The sequence below is a fragment of the Cervus elaphus genome, chromosome 17 (genome assembly GCF_910594005.1).
Source record: "Cervus elaphus chromosome 17, mCerEla1.1, whole genome shotgun sequence".
NCBI classification, from domain to species: Eukaryota; Metazoa; Chordata; class Mammalia; order Artiodactyla; family Cervidae; genus Cervus; species Cervus elaphus.
The window spans coordinates 58,469,980-58,487,789 of record NC_057831.1 but is presented as its reverse complement, the minus strand read 5'-3'; the positions used below and the strand labels follow the sequence as shown (position 1 = coordinate 58,487,789).

General features: G+C 40.8%; 1 protein-coding gene and 1 long non-coding RNA gene across 2 annotated transcripts; one reads left to right on the top strand and one right to left on the bottom strand.

The window, feature by feature from the left end:
* The first annotated feature begins 1,021 nt into the window (after window positions 1-1,021).
* LOC122673430 lies at window positions 1,022-17,392 on the top strand. The gene is made up of 3 exons (XR_006334679.1): window positions 1,022-1,033; window positions 16,197-16,199; window positions 17,179-17,392. It is a non-coding gene; the product is annotated as an uncharacterized LOC122673430 (long non-coding RNA).
* Window positions 3,653-4,458, bottom strand: LOC122673429 (cardiolipin synthase (CMP-forming)-like). Its single transcript, XM_043871206.1, has 2 exons — window positions 3,893-4,458; window positions 3,653-3,762 (listed from the first exon to the last, which is right to left on the bottom strand). The coding sequence occupies exons 1-2, from the start codon at window positions 4,334-4,336 to the stop codon at window positions 3,745-3,747; spliced, it is 462 nt and encodes a 153-aa protein (XP_043727141.1). The 5' UTR covers window positions 4,337-4,458; the 3' UTR covers window positions 3,653-3,744.
* Window positions 17,393-17,810: the final 418 nt, after the last annotated feature.

The window sequence follows — 17,810 nt, the reverse complement described above, 5'->3', positions numbered from 1 at the left end:
TCCTTAGACTCCTTTTTGCAAAGAGTTCATGGTAGACCTTTTAAATGGATTGGCCATGATTCACAATACTTACAATCATTTAAACTATAGTCTCTGGAGCAACAATAAAGTCAATATCTTTCTATCTAACCACTAGTGACTCTCAAGTTTTACTCTGGAAGGATTTCTGCCCTTTTTTCAAAGTATCTATCTTTGTTAAGGGTGAAAGGGACATAGCCAATGTCCCAGTGGTCCTTTTCCACAGGAAGGTGAAGTCTATCTGCTTTCAAAGTACCAGCTGCCTTTACCCACCACACACTGTGGCTGCGTTCAAAAGGAAGAGTATACTAGGAGCAAGCTTCCAGAACACACAGTGCCTCATAAAACATGTTCAGCTGGAGCACAGACCCTTTCAAGTACATTGCCTAACCCCACAATGATTTATCTGAATGTTCCCTCAGAGCTCTCTCTGAAGGACAGGGTCAGATTGAGGCTGTAAAGTGGTACAAGTGTGCTTCCAGGCGTCTTCATCCAGAACTTCCACTGAGCCGGGCAGTCGGTCTGGTTAGATCACTAGTTTTTGGGTGGGTATCATGACTTCCTGCCCTAAATGCATGCCCATCACCCTTTTAGGTTTCATTGCCATTACCTCACAAAAGAGGCCAGAAAGCTCTAGATCAGTGGTTTCCAACCTGCTTCTTTATCAGAATCTCCTTGTTAGCATCACTACATTGCTATTTTATTTGGACTTTTATTGAGTGAGAAAACTCCATAACTGCAAAAAAAAAAAAAAAAAAAAACAGTTACTATCAACCTGAGATTGAGATTAGCTTGTTAATCAACTTCTATAGGTATTTTAAAAAATAATAGTTATATATGAAACATAGTCAATCTTCAGACGTGAGTTGAAGACCCATTTTACTTAAGGCTCTTTTTTGGTTGCAAATAACAAACAAACTCTGGCCAGAATAGATTAAAAGGCTCCAAGGAAGAGATGCACACCAGGCCTTGGCAAGGGTCACAGTCAGTGGCAGCTCATGGCTTCATTCTATTTGTCTAGTTGACAGCAAGAGTCAGCTCATTCCAGAGAGTTACATCCTTCCACATGGGAAAGATCTTCAAAAACTCACTCAAATTCTACAGTTAAGTTCTTTTTTTCCCTGAAAATCACACAGAATTAGTTGGCTAGGGCTGCCATTATAAAATTACGCAATCCGGGTTGCTTAACAGAATTCTGGAGAATGGAAATCCAGGATCAAGGTGCCAACAGGATTGGTTGCCCCGGCTGGCAGATTATCACCTTCTCACTGTGTCTCCACATGGCATTCTGTCTGTCTGCATATCCCTGGTGTCTCTCCCCCTTTTCATAAGAACAGTAGCCACATTGGATTGGGGTCACCCTTGTAATCTCATTTAACCTTAATTAATTCTTTAAAGGTCCAATCTCCAAATACTGTCACATTAGGGAGTAAGGCTCTAATATATAAACCTTGAAGAGACACAATTTAGTCTGTAATAGATACCGTATCTGTCTTTTTCTCTGTAGACTTTATAAACTGCTATGGGCCGAAAGCACAAGAATCCCACCAAGCTGGGCACCTTCTAAAGTAGGTATGATAATATAATTTTGATAACTCAGAATTGAACACCAAGTAAGCACTGACCCTAGAATGTCACACTTTATAGGAACATCTCCTGGCAGATTTAAGTATTACTACTTCACTAGTTGCTCATTTTGAAGTCCCAGTCAGCAAGGAATTCCATGAGTTTCAAGACATCTGTATGGAAAATTTTTTTTAATATCTGTGAATTCTTTTTTTTTTTTTTTTTTAACCAAAACACAGCCACCTTTATTCATTTTTATCTGTCTGTGGATTTTTTTTTAAATTTTTTTATTAGTTGGAGGCTAATTACTTCACAACATTTCAGTGGGTTTTGTCATACATTGATATGAATCAGCCATAGATTTACACTTATTTCCCATCCCGATCCCCCCTCCCACCTCCCTCTCCACCCGATTCCTCTGGGTCTTCCCAGTGTACCAGGCCCGAGCACTTGTCTCATGCATCCCACCTGGGCTGGTGATCTGTTTCACCATAGATAGTATACATGCTGTTCTTTTGAAACATCCCACCCTCACCTTCTCCCACAGAGTTCAAAAGTCTGTTCTGTATTTCTCTGTCTCTTTTTCTGTTTTGCATATAGGGTTATCGTTACCATCTTTCTAAATTCCATATATATGTGTTAGTATGCTGTAATGTTCTTTATCTTTCTGGCTTACTTCACTCTGTATAAGGGGCTCCAGTTTCATCCATCTCATTAGGACTGATTCAAATGAATTCTTTTTGACGGCTGAGTAAAATTCCATGGTGTATATGTACCACAGCTTCCTTATCCATTCATCTGCTGATGGGCATCTAGGTTGCTTCCATGTCCTGGCTATTATAAACAGTGCTGCGATGAACATTGGGGTGCACGTGTCTCTTTCAGATCTGGTTTCCTCAGTGTGTATGCCCAGAAGTGGTATTGCTGGGTCATATGGCAGTTCTATTTCCAGTTTTTTAAGGAATCTCCACACTGTTTTCCATAGTGGCTGTACTAGTTTGCATTCCCACCAACAGTGTAAGAGGGTTCCCTTTTCTCCACACCCTCTCCAGCATTTATTGCTTGTAGACTTTTGGATAGCAGCCATCCTGACTGGTGTGTAATGGTACCTCATTGTGGTTTTGATTTGCATTTCTCTAATAATGAGTGATGTTGAGCACCTTTTCATGTGTTTGTTAGCCATCTGTATGTCTTCTTTGGAGAAATGTCTGTTTAGTTCTTTGGCCCATTTTTTGATTGGGTCATTTATTTTTCTGGAATTGAGCTGCAGGAGTTGCTTGTATATTTTTGAGATTAATCCTTTGTCTGTTTCTTCATTTGCTATTATTTTCTCCCAATCTGAGGGCTGTCTTTTCACCTTACTTATAGTTTCCTTTGTAGTGCAAAAGCTTTTAAGTTTCATTAGATCCCATTTGTTTAGTTTTGCTTTTATTTCCAATATTCTGGGAGGTGGGTCATAGAGGATCTTGCTGTGATTTATGTCGGAGAGTGTTTTGCCTATGTTCTCCTCTAGGAGTTTTATAGTTTCTGGTCTTACATTTAGATCTTTAATCCATTTTGAGTTTATTTTTGTGTATGGTGTTAGAAAGTGTTCTAGTTTCATTCTTTTGCAAGTGGTTGACCAGTTTTCCCAGCACCACTTGTTAAAGAGGTTGTCTTTTTTCCATTGTATATCCTTGCCTCCTTTGTCAAAGATAAGGTGTCCATAGGTTCGTGGATTTATCTCTGGGCTTTCTATTCTGTTCCATTGGTCTATATTTCTGTCTTTGTGCCAGTACCACACTGTCTTGATGACTGTGGCTTTGTAGTAGAGTCTGAAGTCAGGCAGGTTGATTCCTCCAGTTCCATTCTTCTTTCTCAAGAGTACTTTGGCTATTCGAGGTTTTTTGTATTTCCATACAAATTGTGAAATTCTTTGGTCTAGTTCTGTGAAAAATACCGTTGGTAGCTTGATAGGGGTTGCATTGAATCTATAGATTGCTTTGGGTAGAATAGCCATTTTGACAATATTGATTCTTCCAATCCATGAACAGGGTATATTTCTCCATCTGTTTGTGTCCTCTTTGATATTGAAATACTTAGAAAGTGTTCGCGGTGTTGGAAGAGTTCGATATCTGACATAAAAAACAGCAGCAATCAACATTACATCTCTTGAAATTATCATATAAGTAAGTGGAACTGGAATAAGATCTGCATAGGTCAAGCTAATATATAAGATACTGATAAGTATTTTATCAGCAAGTGGATCAAGAGCACTTCCCAAAGCTGATTTCTGACTGGCCCAGTTTCGAGCAATAAATCCATCCAACAAGTCAGTTAGCCCAGCTAAAGCAAAAACTCCTAATGCAATATTAAAATCTTCTTCAATAATCAAATAGCCCAAAACTGGGGCCAAGCCAATTCTCGTCATTGACAACATATTTGGGATTGTCCATGGGTTTTCATACAGGTTGGAGGCGCTCGTCGGGCCCCACTGGCCGCGTCGGGCCTCAACAGCAGCTTCCTGTCCGGTCGCGGGCCCGGGGGCTGCCTTCTCCGCGCCCGAGCAGTGGGCTCGCGGGCTAGCCCCAAGCAGCCGCAAGCCGAGCGCGGCCGGGCGTAGCCACCAGCGCTCAGCCAGGAAACCGAGGCAGCAGGGCGCGGGCAGGAGCAGAGCCCCGCGGGCGCGCCCCTTTCCCGGCCGCGCTCCCGGTGCCCACGCGGCGACGCGCAGGGCCCCCCAAGAGGCGCGCGCCATCCGCGAAGCCAGCATGACCCCGCTGGCGCTAGAGGGAGACGCAGTCGGCGAGAGCTCAGCAATCCAGGGCACTGGTGAACCGCTTCCTCATCAACTCCCCGCAACATTGGGGAAGCTCCACGGCCTCCATTACTGCTTCTCAAACCCCAACACGCTGTCTTATCTATCTGTGAATTCTTATAAAATATGTTGTTGTCCAGTTGTTAAGTCATGGCCTACTCTTTGCAACCCCATAAATGGCAGTACACTAGGCTTCCCTGTCTTTCATTATTTCCCAGAATTTGCTCAAACTCATGTCCATTGAGTCAGTGATGCCATCCAACCATCTCATTCTCTGTCACCCCCTTCTCTTCCTGCCCTCAATCTTTCCCAGCATCAGGGTCTTTTCCAGTGAGTCAGCTCTTCCCATCAGGTGGCCAAAGTATTGAAGCTTCAGCTTCAGCATCAGTCCTTCCAATGAATATTCAGAACTGATTCCCTTTAGGATTGACTAGTTTGATCTCCATGCTGTCCAAGGAACTCTCAAGAGTCTTCTCTAGCACCACAATTTAAAAGCATCAATTGGCATCAATAGCACATTAAATATATTCAAGACCAAATTGAAATAGTTCATTCATCTGTTTTTTGACTTACAAATTAGGGAAGAGCAAGGAAACACTACATGCATGGCTGGTTTCGACCAAATTCTTTCTTTAAATGATATAATATCAGTCCTTACAGGTTTGGATGCCACTGTCATGGGGAAAAGATAAGGGAGGTAGGGAAGAGTTATATGTTATTTAGTGAAAACTGAACAAAATCTTATCTAGAAAAGAAAGAAAAAGCATTGAGACTTAGAATTTTACCAAACTTCCAACCAACTTGGACTGATTCAAAAAAAATTCAGTTGACCTATAAATAACTCATGGATTAGGAGTGTCAAACTTCCATTCAGGTGAAAAATATGTGTATAATTTATAGTTGGGCCTCCGGATCCCTGATTCCTGGTTTCTCCCTATATGTGGTTCCTCCACATGTGCAATCTGGCATCTGCAGATTCAGCCAACCTCATGGTTGTGTATGAGTGTATTACCATCATATTTACTATTGAAAAAAATCTGCTGTAGGTGGACTGCACAGTTCACAACTGTGTTGTTCAAGGGTCGGCTGTGTATGAACTCCCAAATCAAAGACAAATACTCAAAAACTGAAAAGGCTTTCCCAAACAAGGCTAAGGTACAAGAAAATCTAAACTACAGCTATATGTAATTCCAATATGTAGTATCTATAATTCAAACCTTACTACTTTAGAAAGGTTTTTATCCAGATAAAGGATTTTTATCTGGTCTTACAGCTTCTGCCCCCACTAGGTGCCAAAGTAAACAAAGTTTTTCACATTTTGGTACATAAAATCATTTTTAGGGTATTGCCTGCTGTTAATTATCACATGAATAATACCATAAAGTATAATATTACCAGAAATGAGTAGCTTTAAGTATTAGCTCCAGGAAGGAAACTTCTTTCACTTGCCAAATACCTTGGCACGCACTGGCCGCTCCCAGGCACAGGGACTGCTGCTTCTCAGCAAGAAATAGTCCCAGATACGCCATATTGACGAACGCAAATGAAATAATCATCGACTCTAGCATTTTCCTGATTGACTCTTCCTTGTTGATTGGCTTGCAGTTTAATGTTTTTGCTGCACTGGTTTCTGAGTTCAAAGAGCTCTGTCATACCTATTGAGAGCCCATTTTCAGAATAAAACAGCCCAAAGTCCATATTCCAAATTACCAAGTGCTGTTCCATTTATATGTCCCCATGCCATATAAACCTTAGGGGATCTACATTAAACGGACAAAGCAGAAGTTATCTTATTTGCTTATGGAAGATTGTTTTGGTTTTAGAGGAATCTCTGTCCTCATCAAGTCTTTGCAGTCTTTTTTTTTTTTTTAATTTTATTGAGATATAGTCGGTTTACAATGTTGTATGCCAAAGTGATTCAGATATGTATATCTGAATATATAATATATCTGAAGATATATTTATCTTCTCTTTAAAAAAATATTTATTTGGCTGCACTGAATCTTAGTTGCGGCAGAGTGAATCTTCAATCTTCATTGTGGCATGCGGGATGCAGGATCTTTAGTTGCAGCGTGCAGACTGTTAGCTACAGCATTTGGTTCACCGAAAGGAGTTCCCTGACCAGGGATCAAACTTGGGCCCCCAGCATTAAGAGCACAGTGTCTTAGACACTGGACCACCGAGGAAGTCCCTATTTATCTTCTCTTTTAGATTCTTTTTCCATTATAGGTTATTACAAGATATTGAATACAGTTCCCTGTGCTATATACAGTGGGTCCCTCTTGTTTATATGTGAATCTTCACAGTCTTGCATTGACAGCTTTCTTACAGAGAATGAGACAGAAGCCACATTTCACTAACCATGCCTTAAAGGATCTTGATTTCCAGAGGTCAATTTTTCTGTACAATCATGACTAAGAGCATTCCCATTTATTTTTAATGTCACTCTTGCTAGTAAGTATGAATGACCATATTGACATCAGAAGGTCAAAGTCAGACTTAGAGTCTACAGCAAAGATAAAAACTTTGAAATAATCAACAATTTTGGTGAAGGGGTGGGAAAATAGGCACTCCTATATGGTAGAGAGAGTGTAAATTGATACAGCCTCCTTGGAAGACAACTTAGTAATAGGTGTCAACACTATTTTTTGGCTGAGAAATTCCACTTCTAGAAATTTATCCTGCAGATATACTCACAGACATGGAAAACAATACATGTTCAAGGGTAATCATATTATTGATTGTAATAGAAAAACTTGAAAACTAAATATCTATCAGTAGGAGACTGGTAAAATAAATATGATATATACATTCAGTGGAATACTCCATGGCCATCAAAAAGAATGAGGCAGTTCTCAATGTGCTAATGCGAAAGGATCTCCAATAAACAGCAAGGTAGAGAACAGAATACCACGGCCTCATCTGTGTTAAAAACATATCTGTGAAAATGGTTTACATGATATATTATCATAGCAATATCCATACTATTGTCAGTATACAGTTGGTCTGAGGAAGATGTACAAGAGAATAGTGTCAGTGATTACTTCTGGGAGCCCAGTGTGTGGATGCCCAAGGGGGTGGGAGAAAAACTTAGTTGTTATTGTTCATCTTTTTGTTCCCTGTTAAATGCTGTAGGATGTTATGTTTTGGAAAAATCCATGCCACTGTCTAATAAGAGGGTAGACTGGGCTGGGGAAGGAGAGAAGCTTTAAGTGACTCCCTTTTGCTACTTTTGAGCAGCTCTGCTGAAAGTTGATGGGGGAAATACATTTAACAAGCACTTGTATACTACTTCTCAATGGCAGGCCCTATTAGAAACATTTCATAACTATTTGATTCAATCCTCACAACAACCCTATGAAGCAGATGCTCTACAAATGAGAAAACTAAGCATAGACGTTAAATAACTACTTGCCCAAGATCACATGGAAAGAGAGTGGCAGGGACAAGACTTGAAGCCTAGCGGCAAGTCTAGAGTTTATGTTCTCATGGATGCTATGTTGTGTATCATGATGTCATGACATGAAAACTGCATGATCTCATGAATGTGGAAACTATTCATGGCCTTGATCATGTTTAACACAGTCAATCCCAGTATCCTGAAATTAATTCAGAACCCTGGTTGGGGAACTGAGATCCTACAAGCTGTGCGACCAAAACATGAAGATATCTAGTGACTGTGGTGAGAACAGGATTTGGCTTGGGCCTGACTTCCCAGTCCGTTCACCTCTCTCCCTGACTGCCACACCACCCACAGTGAGGGGGCAGACAGACCTGTCCACCCACTGCTTAACCAACCAGGAGCCAAGAGGGTAAAAGGAATAAAGTTCTCTCTCTGACTGAAAGGATGACTCAGGCGCTTATTTTTAGAAACCAGTGTGAAACTATCTAGCTGAACAATGGCTAGGTTTTCTACTGAGACCTTGGGCTGTCGGGGTGGCCCTATCTGCTCTGTGGAGATGTATCGGTCTCCTCTTTTAGCTCCAAGCACTAGGTGACTGATTTCCCAACAAGTGGAGCTGAAAGGATTTAAACAGATTAACATGCTAACAACGAGAAATGGAAGAAAAGCGAATCCTGTGGCATTTGTTAAAATATTGAAACACATTCAGTGAAACCCCCCTCTCCAAGGCCTAGCTTTGCAAATATTTGCTTTATAAAGATGTGTCAGTTTAAAAGGGAAGAGCAGTTGCCACCAGGATCTGGTCCCATGTCCCTGTGTGACCTTTCTTCCTCCTTCCGGCTTCCTCCACTCCAACCACAGGGCCCCTGGGCATTCCCCAGAACAGGCCAAGCCCTATAACGCCTCAGGGCCCTTGTGCTTCTGTTCCCCTTGGCCTGGGACATTCTTCCTCTAGTGTCTGCCCTGAATTCACTCAGATCACTGCTCCCGTGGCCTCTTGCTGAAGTGTCTTGCCCTGACCGTCTTTTTTAAAGCAGCTGTGCTCCTTGTCTGTCACTCTCTCGTCACTCTGCTTTACTTTTCTTGATAGCACTTTGATCACTTTGTTATATTCTGTGGCCCACACAAGAATGTAAGCTCTAGGAGGGCAGAGTGCATTTCTTTGTTTTATTCTTTACCATATATCCAGTATGCAGAACAATTCATGGCAATTAACAGAGACTCAGATAATTGTTGAATGAATTAATACATCAGGAACAAAAGCATTGCATCTGTTTCAACGCTCCCCTGGTGGCTCAGGAGTAAAGAATCCGCCTGCCAACGCAGGAGACGCAGGTTCGATCCCTGGGTCGGGAAGATCCCCTGGAGAAGGAAATGGCAACCCACTCCAGCACTCTTGCCTGGGAAGTCCCACAAAGAAGCTTGGAGGGCTACAGTCCATAGGGTCGCAAAAGACTCGGATGTGACTTAGCAACTAAAAACACACAAAAAACCAACTTGTCATTCCTGAGGTATCTTTGCATCCACTTTGTTTTCTCTTTTTTAAAGCATGTGTTAACCTACTCAATGCGGAAAAGATACTTGATCACGTGATTATACAAAGTCCAGAATAAAAAAATATATAAAACCAGAAACCAACTAATAATGAAGTTTTTCCTTGCCTTTCAATAGCCCTGTGACCTTAGAAAAGTCGTTTATTTTTCTTGGCTCCAGATGTCTTATCTTTTAAATAGAGATTAGAGTCTTTTTTCATTTTTTTAAATTAAAATATAGTTGATTACAATATTACTTAAGTTACAAGGTACAGTATAGTGATTCACGACTTTTAAAGGTTATATTCCAAACTAACACAACACTATAAAGCAACCATACTCCAATAAAAAGTAATTAAATAAATAAAGGTTATATTGCATTTACTGTTACTACAGAATACGGGCTATATTCCCTGTGTTATAGCTTGCAAACTAGAATCTTCTTTGAAAGATCAAGGCAAATGGGATCTAGATGTTTCTTCCTACACTAAGATCCTTTGAAATTTAAATTCACTTGGTAGGGAAGCAGGAAATATCAGTTTTACCTTTCCCGATGCTAAATGCAAAGTGAGTATGTAACCCCAGGCAAGTCCTTTAACCTCTCTAGGACTTCAGAGAAACCAACATTTTTTTTGAGGTTCCTATGAGGTCAGGTCGTTGTCACCAGTAGGGTGGGAATGGTGGGGAGCTAGGTCAACCAGATCTTCTGCTGTTTCTAAGACCTTGATCTCTGTCTCTTCAGGGCACGGGTCCACCAGTTGTTTGGTTGGGGTGAGGCTCAAGACTGGTTCAGTAAATATTTTCTGAGCACTTGCCATATGCTCTGTGCTGGAGGATACCAAAGGGACATTGCCAGCAAGGTTCCCGCCCTCTTACATTCTAATGGTAGGAAATGGACGATACATAGGTAAAATGATAAATGAATCGAGACAAGTAAGTTCTAGGAAGGAAGCAAAAGAATGCTATGATAGACAATAGCAGATAGGACCTGTTGAGGTAACCTGAATCAGGGACGGCCTTTCTGGAGCTTTCAAGGATGAGAAAAATCCAGCTACAGGAAGAGCATTCCAGATCAAGGGGAAGGAGGGCCTAACTACCTAGGCCTTGAGAATGGAAAGTGACATTCTAGGGCCTGACAAAGGCCAGCGTGCAAAGGGTATAGTGGCTGAGGGGACGGCGCGTGGGATGGGGCCACGGGGCAGGGAGGGCCACTCCCTGCGCTGACTGCGGTCAGTCACCCCCATTGTCCAGAACTGGGGAGTTTTTGAGAATGTGAGACTTTCAGTGCTTAGATCAGGGAGGTCCTGGGTAAGACGGGGGACGAGTTGGTCACCCTCACCATGGTAGAGGTTGTACTGTATTATCCTGTCTGCAATAGGCAGTCACTGAATGGTTTTAAGTAGGGAAATGATATGTTTTGATCTCTCTTTTTCAAAGATCACTCTTGGCTTTTGTGTGGCAAATGCATTGGAAAAGAACAAAAGGTGGAAAAAGAGGAGGCCGACTAGCCAATTATTGCAATGGTCCATGCAAGAGAGGATAGTGGGTTGAAGTAGATTGGTGGCATTGAAGATGGAGCAATGTGGATGGATATAAGATACATTTTGGAAGTAGAATGAATAGGACTCAGGAATGTATGTTAGTGAATGGAAAGGAGTTAAAAATGACTTTAACTCTTGGACTTCTGATATTAATAACTAGGTAATTTTTTTTTTCAACAGAGGGAAATCTGAGAAGGACTAGGGGTCGAATTTGGGGTAGGGGGGGAAATGGAGGTTTCTAGAGTTCCACTGGGAGGAAAATGTAATACTTGGAGTGAAGACACTCTTATTGTTAATGTTCAAAGTATTTTGTAAGCAGAAACTAATTAGTTCTCATAACAGTTGTTCTGGGTTGTTAACCCAAACCCCATTTTACAGGCTCTGGAGAAGAGCAAGTGTCAGTAATATGCCTAAGGCTGGAGTAAATTAGAGAAATAAGAGCAGCACCAATTAATTCCTGGTAGTCTTATGCTCTGCCAGTCTTTTTAAAGAGCAAGTCTTTGGGGTAGGATGAGTAAATCAAATGGTATTTTGGAAGAATAGGGCATGGATTTTAAGGTTAATAGACCTTGAGTCGTCTTTTGGCTTTGCCCTTTGTTACTGATGTGATATGGACGTGTATGTAATAATAATATACTGGAGCCTTCAGGTTCCTATAAAATAATACTTATAGAGTCAAATACTAGACATGTTCTTATTTCTGCTGTATCCCCTGCCTAGAAACATTTTTTTTCCCAGAAAACCAACTGTCATCCTATTACAGAGAGCTTCTCTGATCACCCTATAATAACTTAGCAGCCCCCCCACCCCCACTCAACAGCATTCTCTACCCGCTTTAGCCTGGTTTGATTTTGCTGTAGCATTTATGACCACATGGTCTGTTATATATCCATTTCCATAAGATCAGGGATTTTCTCTGTTTTGTTCCCTGTTGTGTCTAGACTGATGCCTGGCACAAAAGAGGGCTCAATCGTTGTTGAAATGAGTGAATAAACTAAGCAAAATTTTACATACAGTCAAACTCTTTGCTGGATATCTGCCATGGTAGGAACTCAATAATAGTTATCAGAATAAAAATTGAGAAACACACTCGAGTTTATATATTCCTTGCCTAAGAAACTGTGTTAGCAGTGTTTTTTGTATATTATAATAAAGATAAATGTTTAGATTATACTTGAAAACGTACCTACCAATTTTGTGCCTCATTTGATTAACGTACAGATTAACGAACAGCAATGTCTCTGCTGTTCTGTGGTAATTCTCACTGTCGTTTTGTGGTTTACAGTTACGTGGCCATAAGAACAAGCCACTTCATGCACTGATTCACAAACAGTATATGTGTAAACAAACAAAACTGGCTGAAGGCTCAAAAGTATGCCACCACCGCTTTAGGGTGGGAATTGTATTTTTAAGCAACTGAAATGAAAATTGAGTTGTAGACGCTTTGTCATCTCCCAGACCTTCCAGGGAAGAAGGGGAAAGCTACAAGTCACTTTTCCTCTATGAAAGTACTCAACTACTCAGTAGCAATTTTCTTGTAAAACATTCACTCTTAACTTCTCTATTCTGGTAATACGGGTCTTCCTATTCTTATCATTTTCTTTCTTTTGACCTCATCTCCTTTAAATAATTGCTCAAATTATTGCTTAAATTATTGCTCAAATTATTAAATAATTGCTCAAATGCCACCCTATAGGTAAAATCTATTCTGACCACACCCCCTCCAGCCCCAAGCCCTCCTAGTCTCCCTTACACTGCTCTACAATTTTTGCTACCTTAATGCTATTATATAATTATTTATTATGTTTAATGTCTGTATCCCTCCAATTAAAACATAAGCCTCATGAGGATAGAAATTGTTATCTCTTTTGTTCATTTCTATCTTCCCAAGGCCCAGAGCATAGTTTATCCCATCATAGTGAATGAAACTGAAACTCCAAGATTAAACAAAATCTAAGTTTGCTGGAGTTTAGGGAGACAGGATGGAAACTGCAATCTCTGGTCTCCAGTCACACCAGATGGATGTAGCAGCATAATCTCTGCATGAGGCCAGTGTGACTTCCAACCAAGACATCAGCCAAGGCAGTCACTGTCTTTTTTGCCTCTCCCCTGCACTCCCCGCATTCATCTCTACTTGGTCACTAACTCTCAGCTCAGTTATTTTTCTGGCCACTTCCATGTTATTAACTGTCTCTTTCCCCATCTTCCTGGTTTTTTTTAATCTTCACTCCTTCATCAAAAGGCCACCAGGGAAAGGGGTAAAGAGTCCACCGGCCAAAGCAGGAGACAAGGGTTTGATCCCTGGTCTGAGAAGACCCCACGTGCTGCAGAGCAGCTAGGTCCAGGCGCCACATCTATTGAGCCTGCGCTCTGGGCCCGGGGCCACGGTGCTGCAGCCGAGCCCACGAGCTGCAACCACTGACGGCGCACACCCTCGAGTCTGTGCTCTGCAACCAGCGAAGCCCCCACGATGAGAAGCCTGAGCGCTGCAACTAGGGAGCGGCCTCTACTCTGCACAACCAGAGGAAAGCCAGAGCAGCAACCACGACCCAGCACAGCCAAGAAAAAAGAATAAACGAATGAAGCGTCAATCAATGAATCAGTCAACAAGCATTTACTGAGGATCTGCCATGTATGTAGCACCAGCCAGCATGTGGCATATCCTGACGGTCGAGTCAGCAATTCTGGGGTTGGACATGATTTGGTTGAAATCTTGGATTTGCCCTTCACTAGCTGGCTGACTAGGGGAGAAGGCAACGGCAGCCCACTCCGGTACTCTTACCTGGGAAATCCCATGGATGGAGGAGCCTGGTGGGCTGCAGTCCATGGGGTCTCGAAGAGTTGGACACGACTGAATGACTTCACTTTCACTTTCCACTTTCATGCACTGGAGAAGGAAATGGCAGCCCACTCCAGTGTTCTTGCCTGGAGAATCCCAGGGATGGGGGAGCCTGGTGGGCTGACATCTATGGGGTTGCACAGAGTCGGACACGACTGATGTGACTTAGCAGCAGCAGCAGCAGCTGGCTAACCCGGGAATAGTCCCTTAACTTTAGTTTCCCCACGTGTGAAATTAGGGTAATAATGACATGTGCCTCAGAGGCAGTTCTGAGGAATGAGAGTATGACTGTGAAAAACTTAAACTGTTGCCAGACACAAATGAGGTGACCCATAAACATTAGCTCTTACAATTAATTCTGTCCTAGTGTCCTGCGAGGAATGGGCTGTACATCTAGGACTTGATCCTTGTCTCCATAGAACTTCCCAATTCATAAGCCAGTTAGAAAACAAGCCAGGCCTGGATATATGGTGGAGTACTCATTTCTATGGTTTAGAGTATATAGAGATGCAGTGGTGTTGAAAGGAGTAAAAAGGGGAAAAAGGCAAATGCCAGAAATACTGATTTGTCATATATTGAAGAGACAATATATATATATATATATATATATATATATATATATATAAAATTTGATTTGTGGTATATTAAAAATTTTATATACAGTATATTTTAAATATATAACTAGCTATGACCAACCTAGATGGCATATTAAAAAGAAGAGACATCACTTTGCCAACAAAGGTCCATCTAGTCAAAGCTATGGTTTTTCCAGTAGTCATGTATGGACGTGAGAGTTGGACTATAAAGAAAGCTGAATGTTGAAGAATTGATGCTTTTGAACTGTGGTGTTGGAGAAGACTCTTGAGAGTCCTTGGACTGTAAGGAGATCAAACCAGCCAATCCTATAGGAAGTCAGTCCTGAATATTCATTGGAAGAACTGATGCTGAAGCTGAAGCTCCAATACTTTGGCCACCTGATGTGAAGAACTGACTCATTGGAAAAGACCCTGATGCTGGGAAAGACTGAAGGCAGGAGGAGAAGGGGTTGACAGAAGAAGAGATGGTTGGATGGCATCATCAACTTGATGGACATGAGTTTGAGCAAGCTCCAGGAATTAGTGATGAACAGGGAAGCCTGGTGTGCTGCAGTCCACGGGGTTGCAAAGAGTTGGACATAACTGAGTGACTGAACTGAACTGATATTTTAAATACATGTATTGGATACATAGTATTAGAAGAAGAAAATTGTATGAATCTCAAAGGTTATTAGCCTTTTGAGGTACCATGCTTTGTGGTAGACGAGAACTTCAGTATCCTAGAGCAACCTTGAAGGTTCAAATCCCAATTTGACACTTAACTAGCTGTGTGATGTTGGTCAAGTTATCTAGGTTCTCTGTACTTGTTTCTTCATGTGTAAAATGGAGGTGATGATAGTGATAAATATACTATAGAATTGTTATAAAAATTAGATTAATTAACACTTGCAGTTAGTGAATGTGCCTAGCATATGGCAAGTACCTAAGTGTTAGCTAGTATCACCCCACATTTATTCTTTCTTTCTCTCCTAAGTCTTCACTAGAGAACAATAGCTTAAAATGCCATAATTCAATTTTTTTTTATTATTTACTCCTAATATGAAATATATGTTTAACTTAAGCTACATATAATCTGTTGGTAGAAGACAAAGCAAAGGTAATACAGTTCTCCTTAAGAGAAGCCTCCCTAGTGGCTCAGATGGTAAAGAGGTTGCTTGCAATTCAGGAGACCCAGGTTAGATCCCTGGATTGGAAAGATCCTCTGGAGAAGGGAATGGCAACCTACTCCAGTATTCTTGCCTGGGAAATCCCATGGACAGAGGAGCCTGGCAGGCTACAGTTCATAGGGTCTCATAGAGTTGGACACGACCGAGAGACTAACATTTTCACTTTCTAATGCAATGATGTCAGCTTAGCCTCCTGCTGTCTTCTGAGAAGACTAGCTCTTGAATTCTGAAAATGAACTATACTGTGTGTGAAGATGATATGGCTTGATTATGTATATTATGTTATATATTGCCACATATGCCTAGAATACCAAGCTCTGATATTTTGCATTTACAGTATTATTCTTCCTCCAAATGGATTTCCAGACTCTTTCACTGGCTTAAATTTTTTCCACCCAAAGACTTACTTACATTTAATGACTATACATGGCACATACCTAATACATAGGCCTCACTGTTTGTTTTTTTTTCCCTTTGTCTCACATGTTCATTACAGTGCAAAATTTCCTTTATATGTGTTAAGTTTACAATTTTGTTCCATTGGTGTGTTATTCCATGATAAAGCTTTTAGACCCAGTTCAAATGAGCATTGCATAGAAGTAACCAAAATGATTTTTCATTTGAGCTGTTACTCAAATTATAAGGTAGTTCTGTCTCTCTTACTTCAAATAATAAAGCACATTGAGATGTTGGGTAATATGTATAAAATCTTTCATAGAGCAGGATGCAAATGTAAAGTTTGTTATAGCAGCTCTGGCATGCCAAAAAAAAATTTTTTCCCCTTTATTCTAAGGTTGCTAACAATGTCTTCTATTCTAGAAAACAGTGTATAACTTTGCAGTAAAGAAATCTTAACCAAGCAATCAGAGTTAATATCACCGTTAATAAAGACATATTAACCTCCTCTTCCCCCCAAATGATACAGCGGTGAAAGTGTAAGTCGCTCAGTCCTGTTGGACTTTCTGCAACCCCATGGACTAGATATACACTCCATGGGATTCTCCAGGTCTGAATACTGGAGTGGGTAGCCATTCCTTCCTCCAGGGGATCTTCCCAACCCAGGCATCAAACCCAGGTCTCCCACATTGCGGCTTCTTTACCAGCTGAGCCACAAGGGAAGCCCAAGAATACTGGAGTGGGCAGCCTGTCCCTTCTCCAGTGGATCTTCCTGGCCCAGGAATCAAACCAGGGTTTCCTGCATTGCAGGTGGATTCTTTACCAGCTGAGCCATCTGGGAAAGCCTGATACAAGGACACATCATTGCTGTGGGCCTCCCACCAAAAGGGCAAGCTTCAATCTAATCACGAGTAAATATCCAATGAACCCAAACGGTGAGACATTCTATGCAATAATTAGCCGATACTCGTCTATAGTGTCAAGAGCAGGATAGAAATGCAACGTCTGAACAACTGCTATGGACTGGAGAATACTAAGACGACAAAACAATTAAATGCAATATAAAATCTTGTGTTGGATCCTGGGCTTTGATGGAAAACTGCTGAAATTTGAATGAGATTTATAGTTTAGAGACTTCCCTGGTAGTTCAGTGGTTAAGACTCCACACTTCCACTGCAGGGGGCATGGGTTTAATCCTTGACTGTGAAACTAGGTTTTCTCTGTCCCCCCCCAAAAAGATTCACTTAATTATGTTCAATTGGTTCACAGTGCTTTTCAGATATACTATCCCTTCTATTTTCTGTCCATTCTATTAATATTTGAGAGCTTGATATTCAAACTCCAACTAAAAAATCTTAATTCATCTACTTATAAAAGTAACTATGATATATAGTGGAACTATATGTAACTTTGTTCTGTATTTTCCAAGTCTCCTGTAAATGTGTTATCATACTTTCATAATTTAAAAAATAAAAAACAAAAGAAGAAAAAAAGATTTATAATTTAGTTAATAGACTTGTTTCTACATTTGTTAACTGGCTATAATAATTGTACTATTGTTATGAAAGATGTTAACATCAGGGTAAGTTGGACAAAGGGTAGTTGTGAATCTTATATTTTTGCAACTTTTCTGTAAGTCCACAATTATTTAAAAATAAAAAGTAAACAAAAAGCCAAAAGAGTTCTCTGTGTCTGACTTTAAAGCCCTGATTCCTAACCACCAGAATGTACTTTGAATTCTAGGCCCAGGCTACATAAGGACTGGTTGATGATTTGCTTCTGGAACTGCACTGCAAGACACCTGCCTAGTGTCTCCGAGTGAAATCATGTGTTTAAGGCACCTGGAAGTAAATAAGAAGAAGAATAAAGAAAAATTTGCCTTCAATTAACCTATTAACAAATTTTCAATCCAAAAACAATTAGAAAGCATGTCGGTATTCTAGTTATAACTAGCAT

What these genes read in the sequence shown, in the direction of transcription:
- LOC122673429 (XM_043871206.1), bottom strand. Translation starts at nt 4,336, where the DNA reads ATGCTGGCTTCGCGGATGGCGCGCGCCTCTTGGGGGGCCCTGCGCGTC.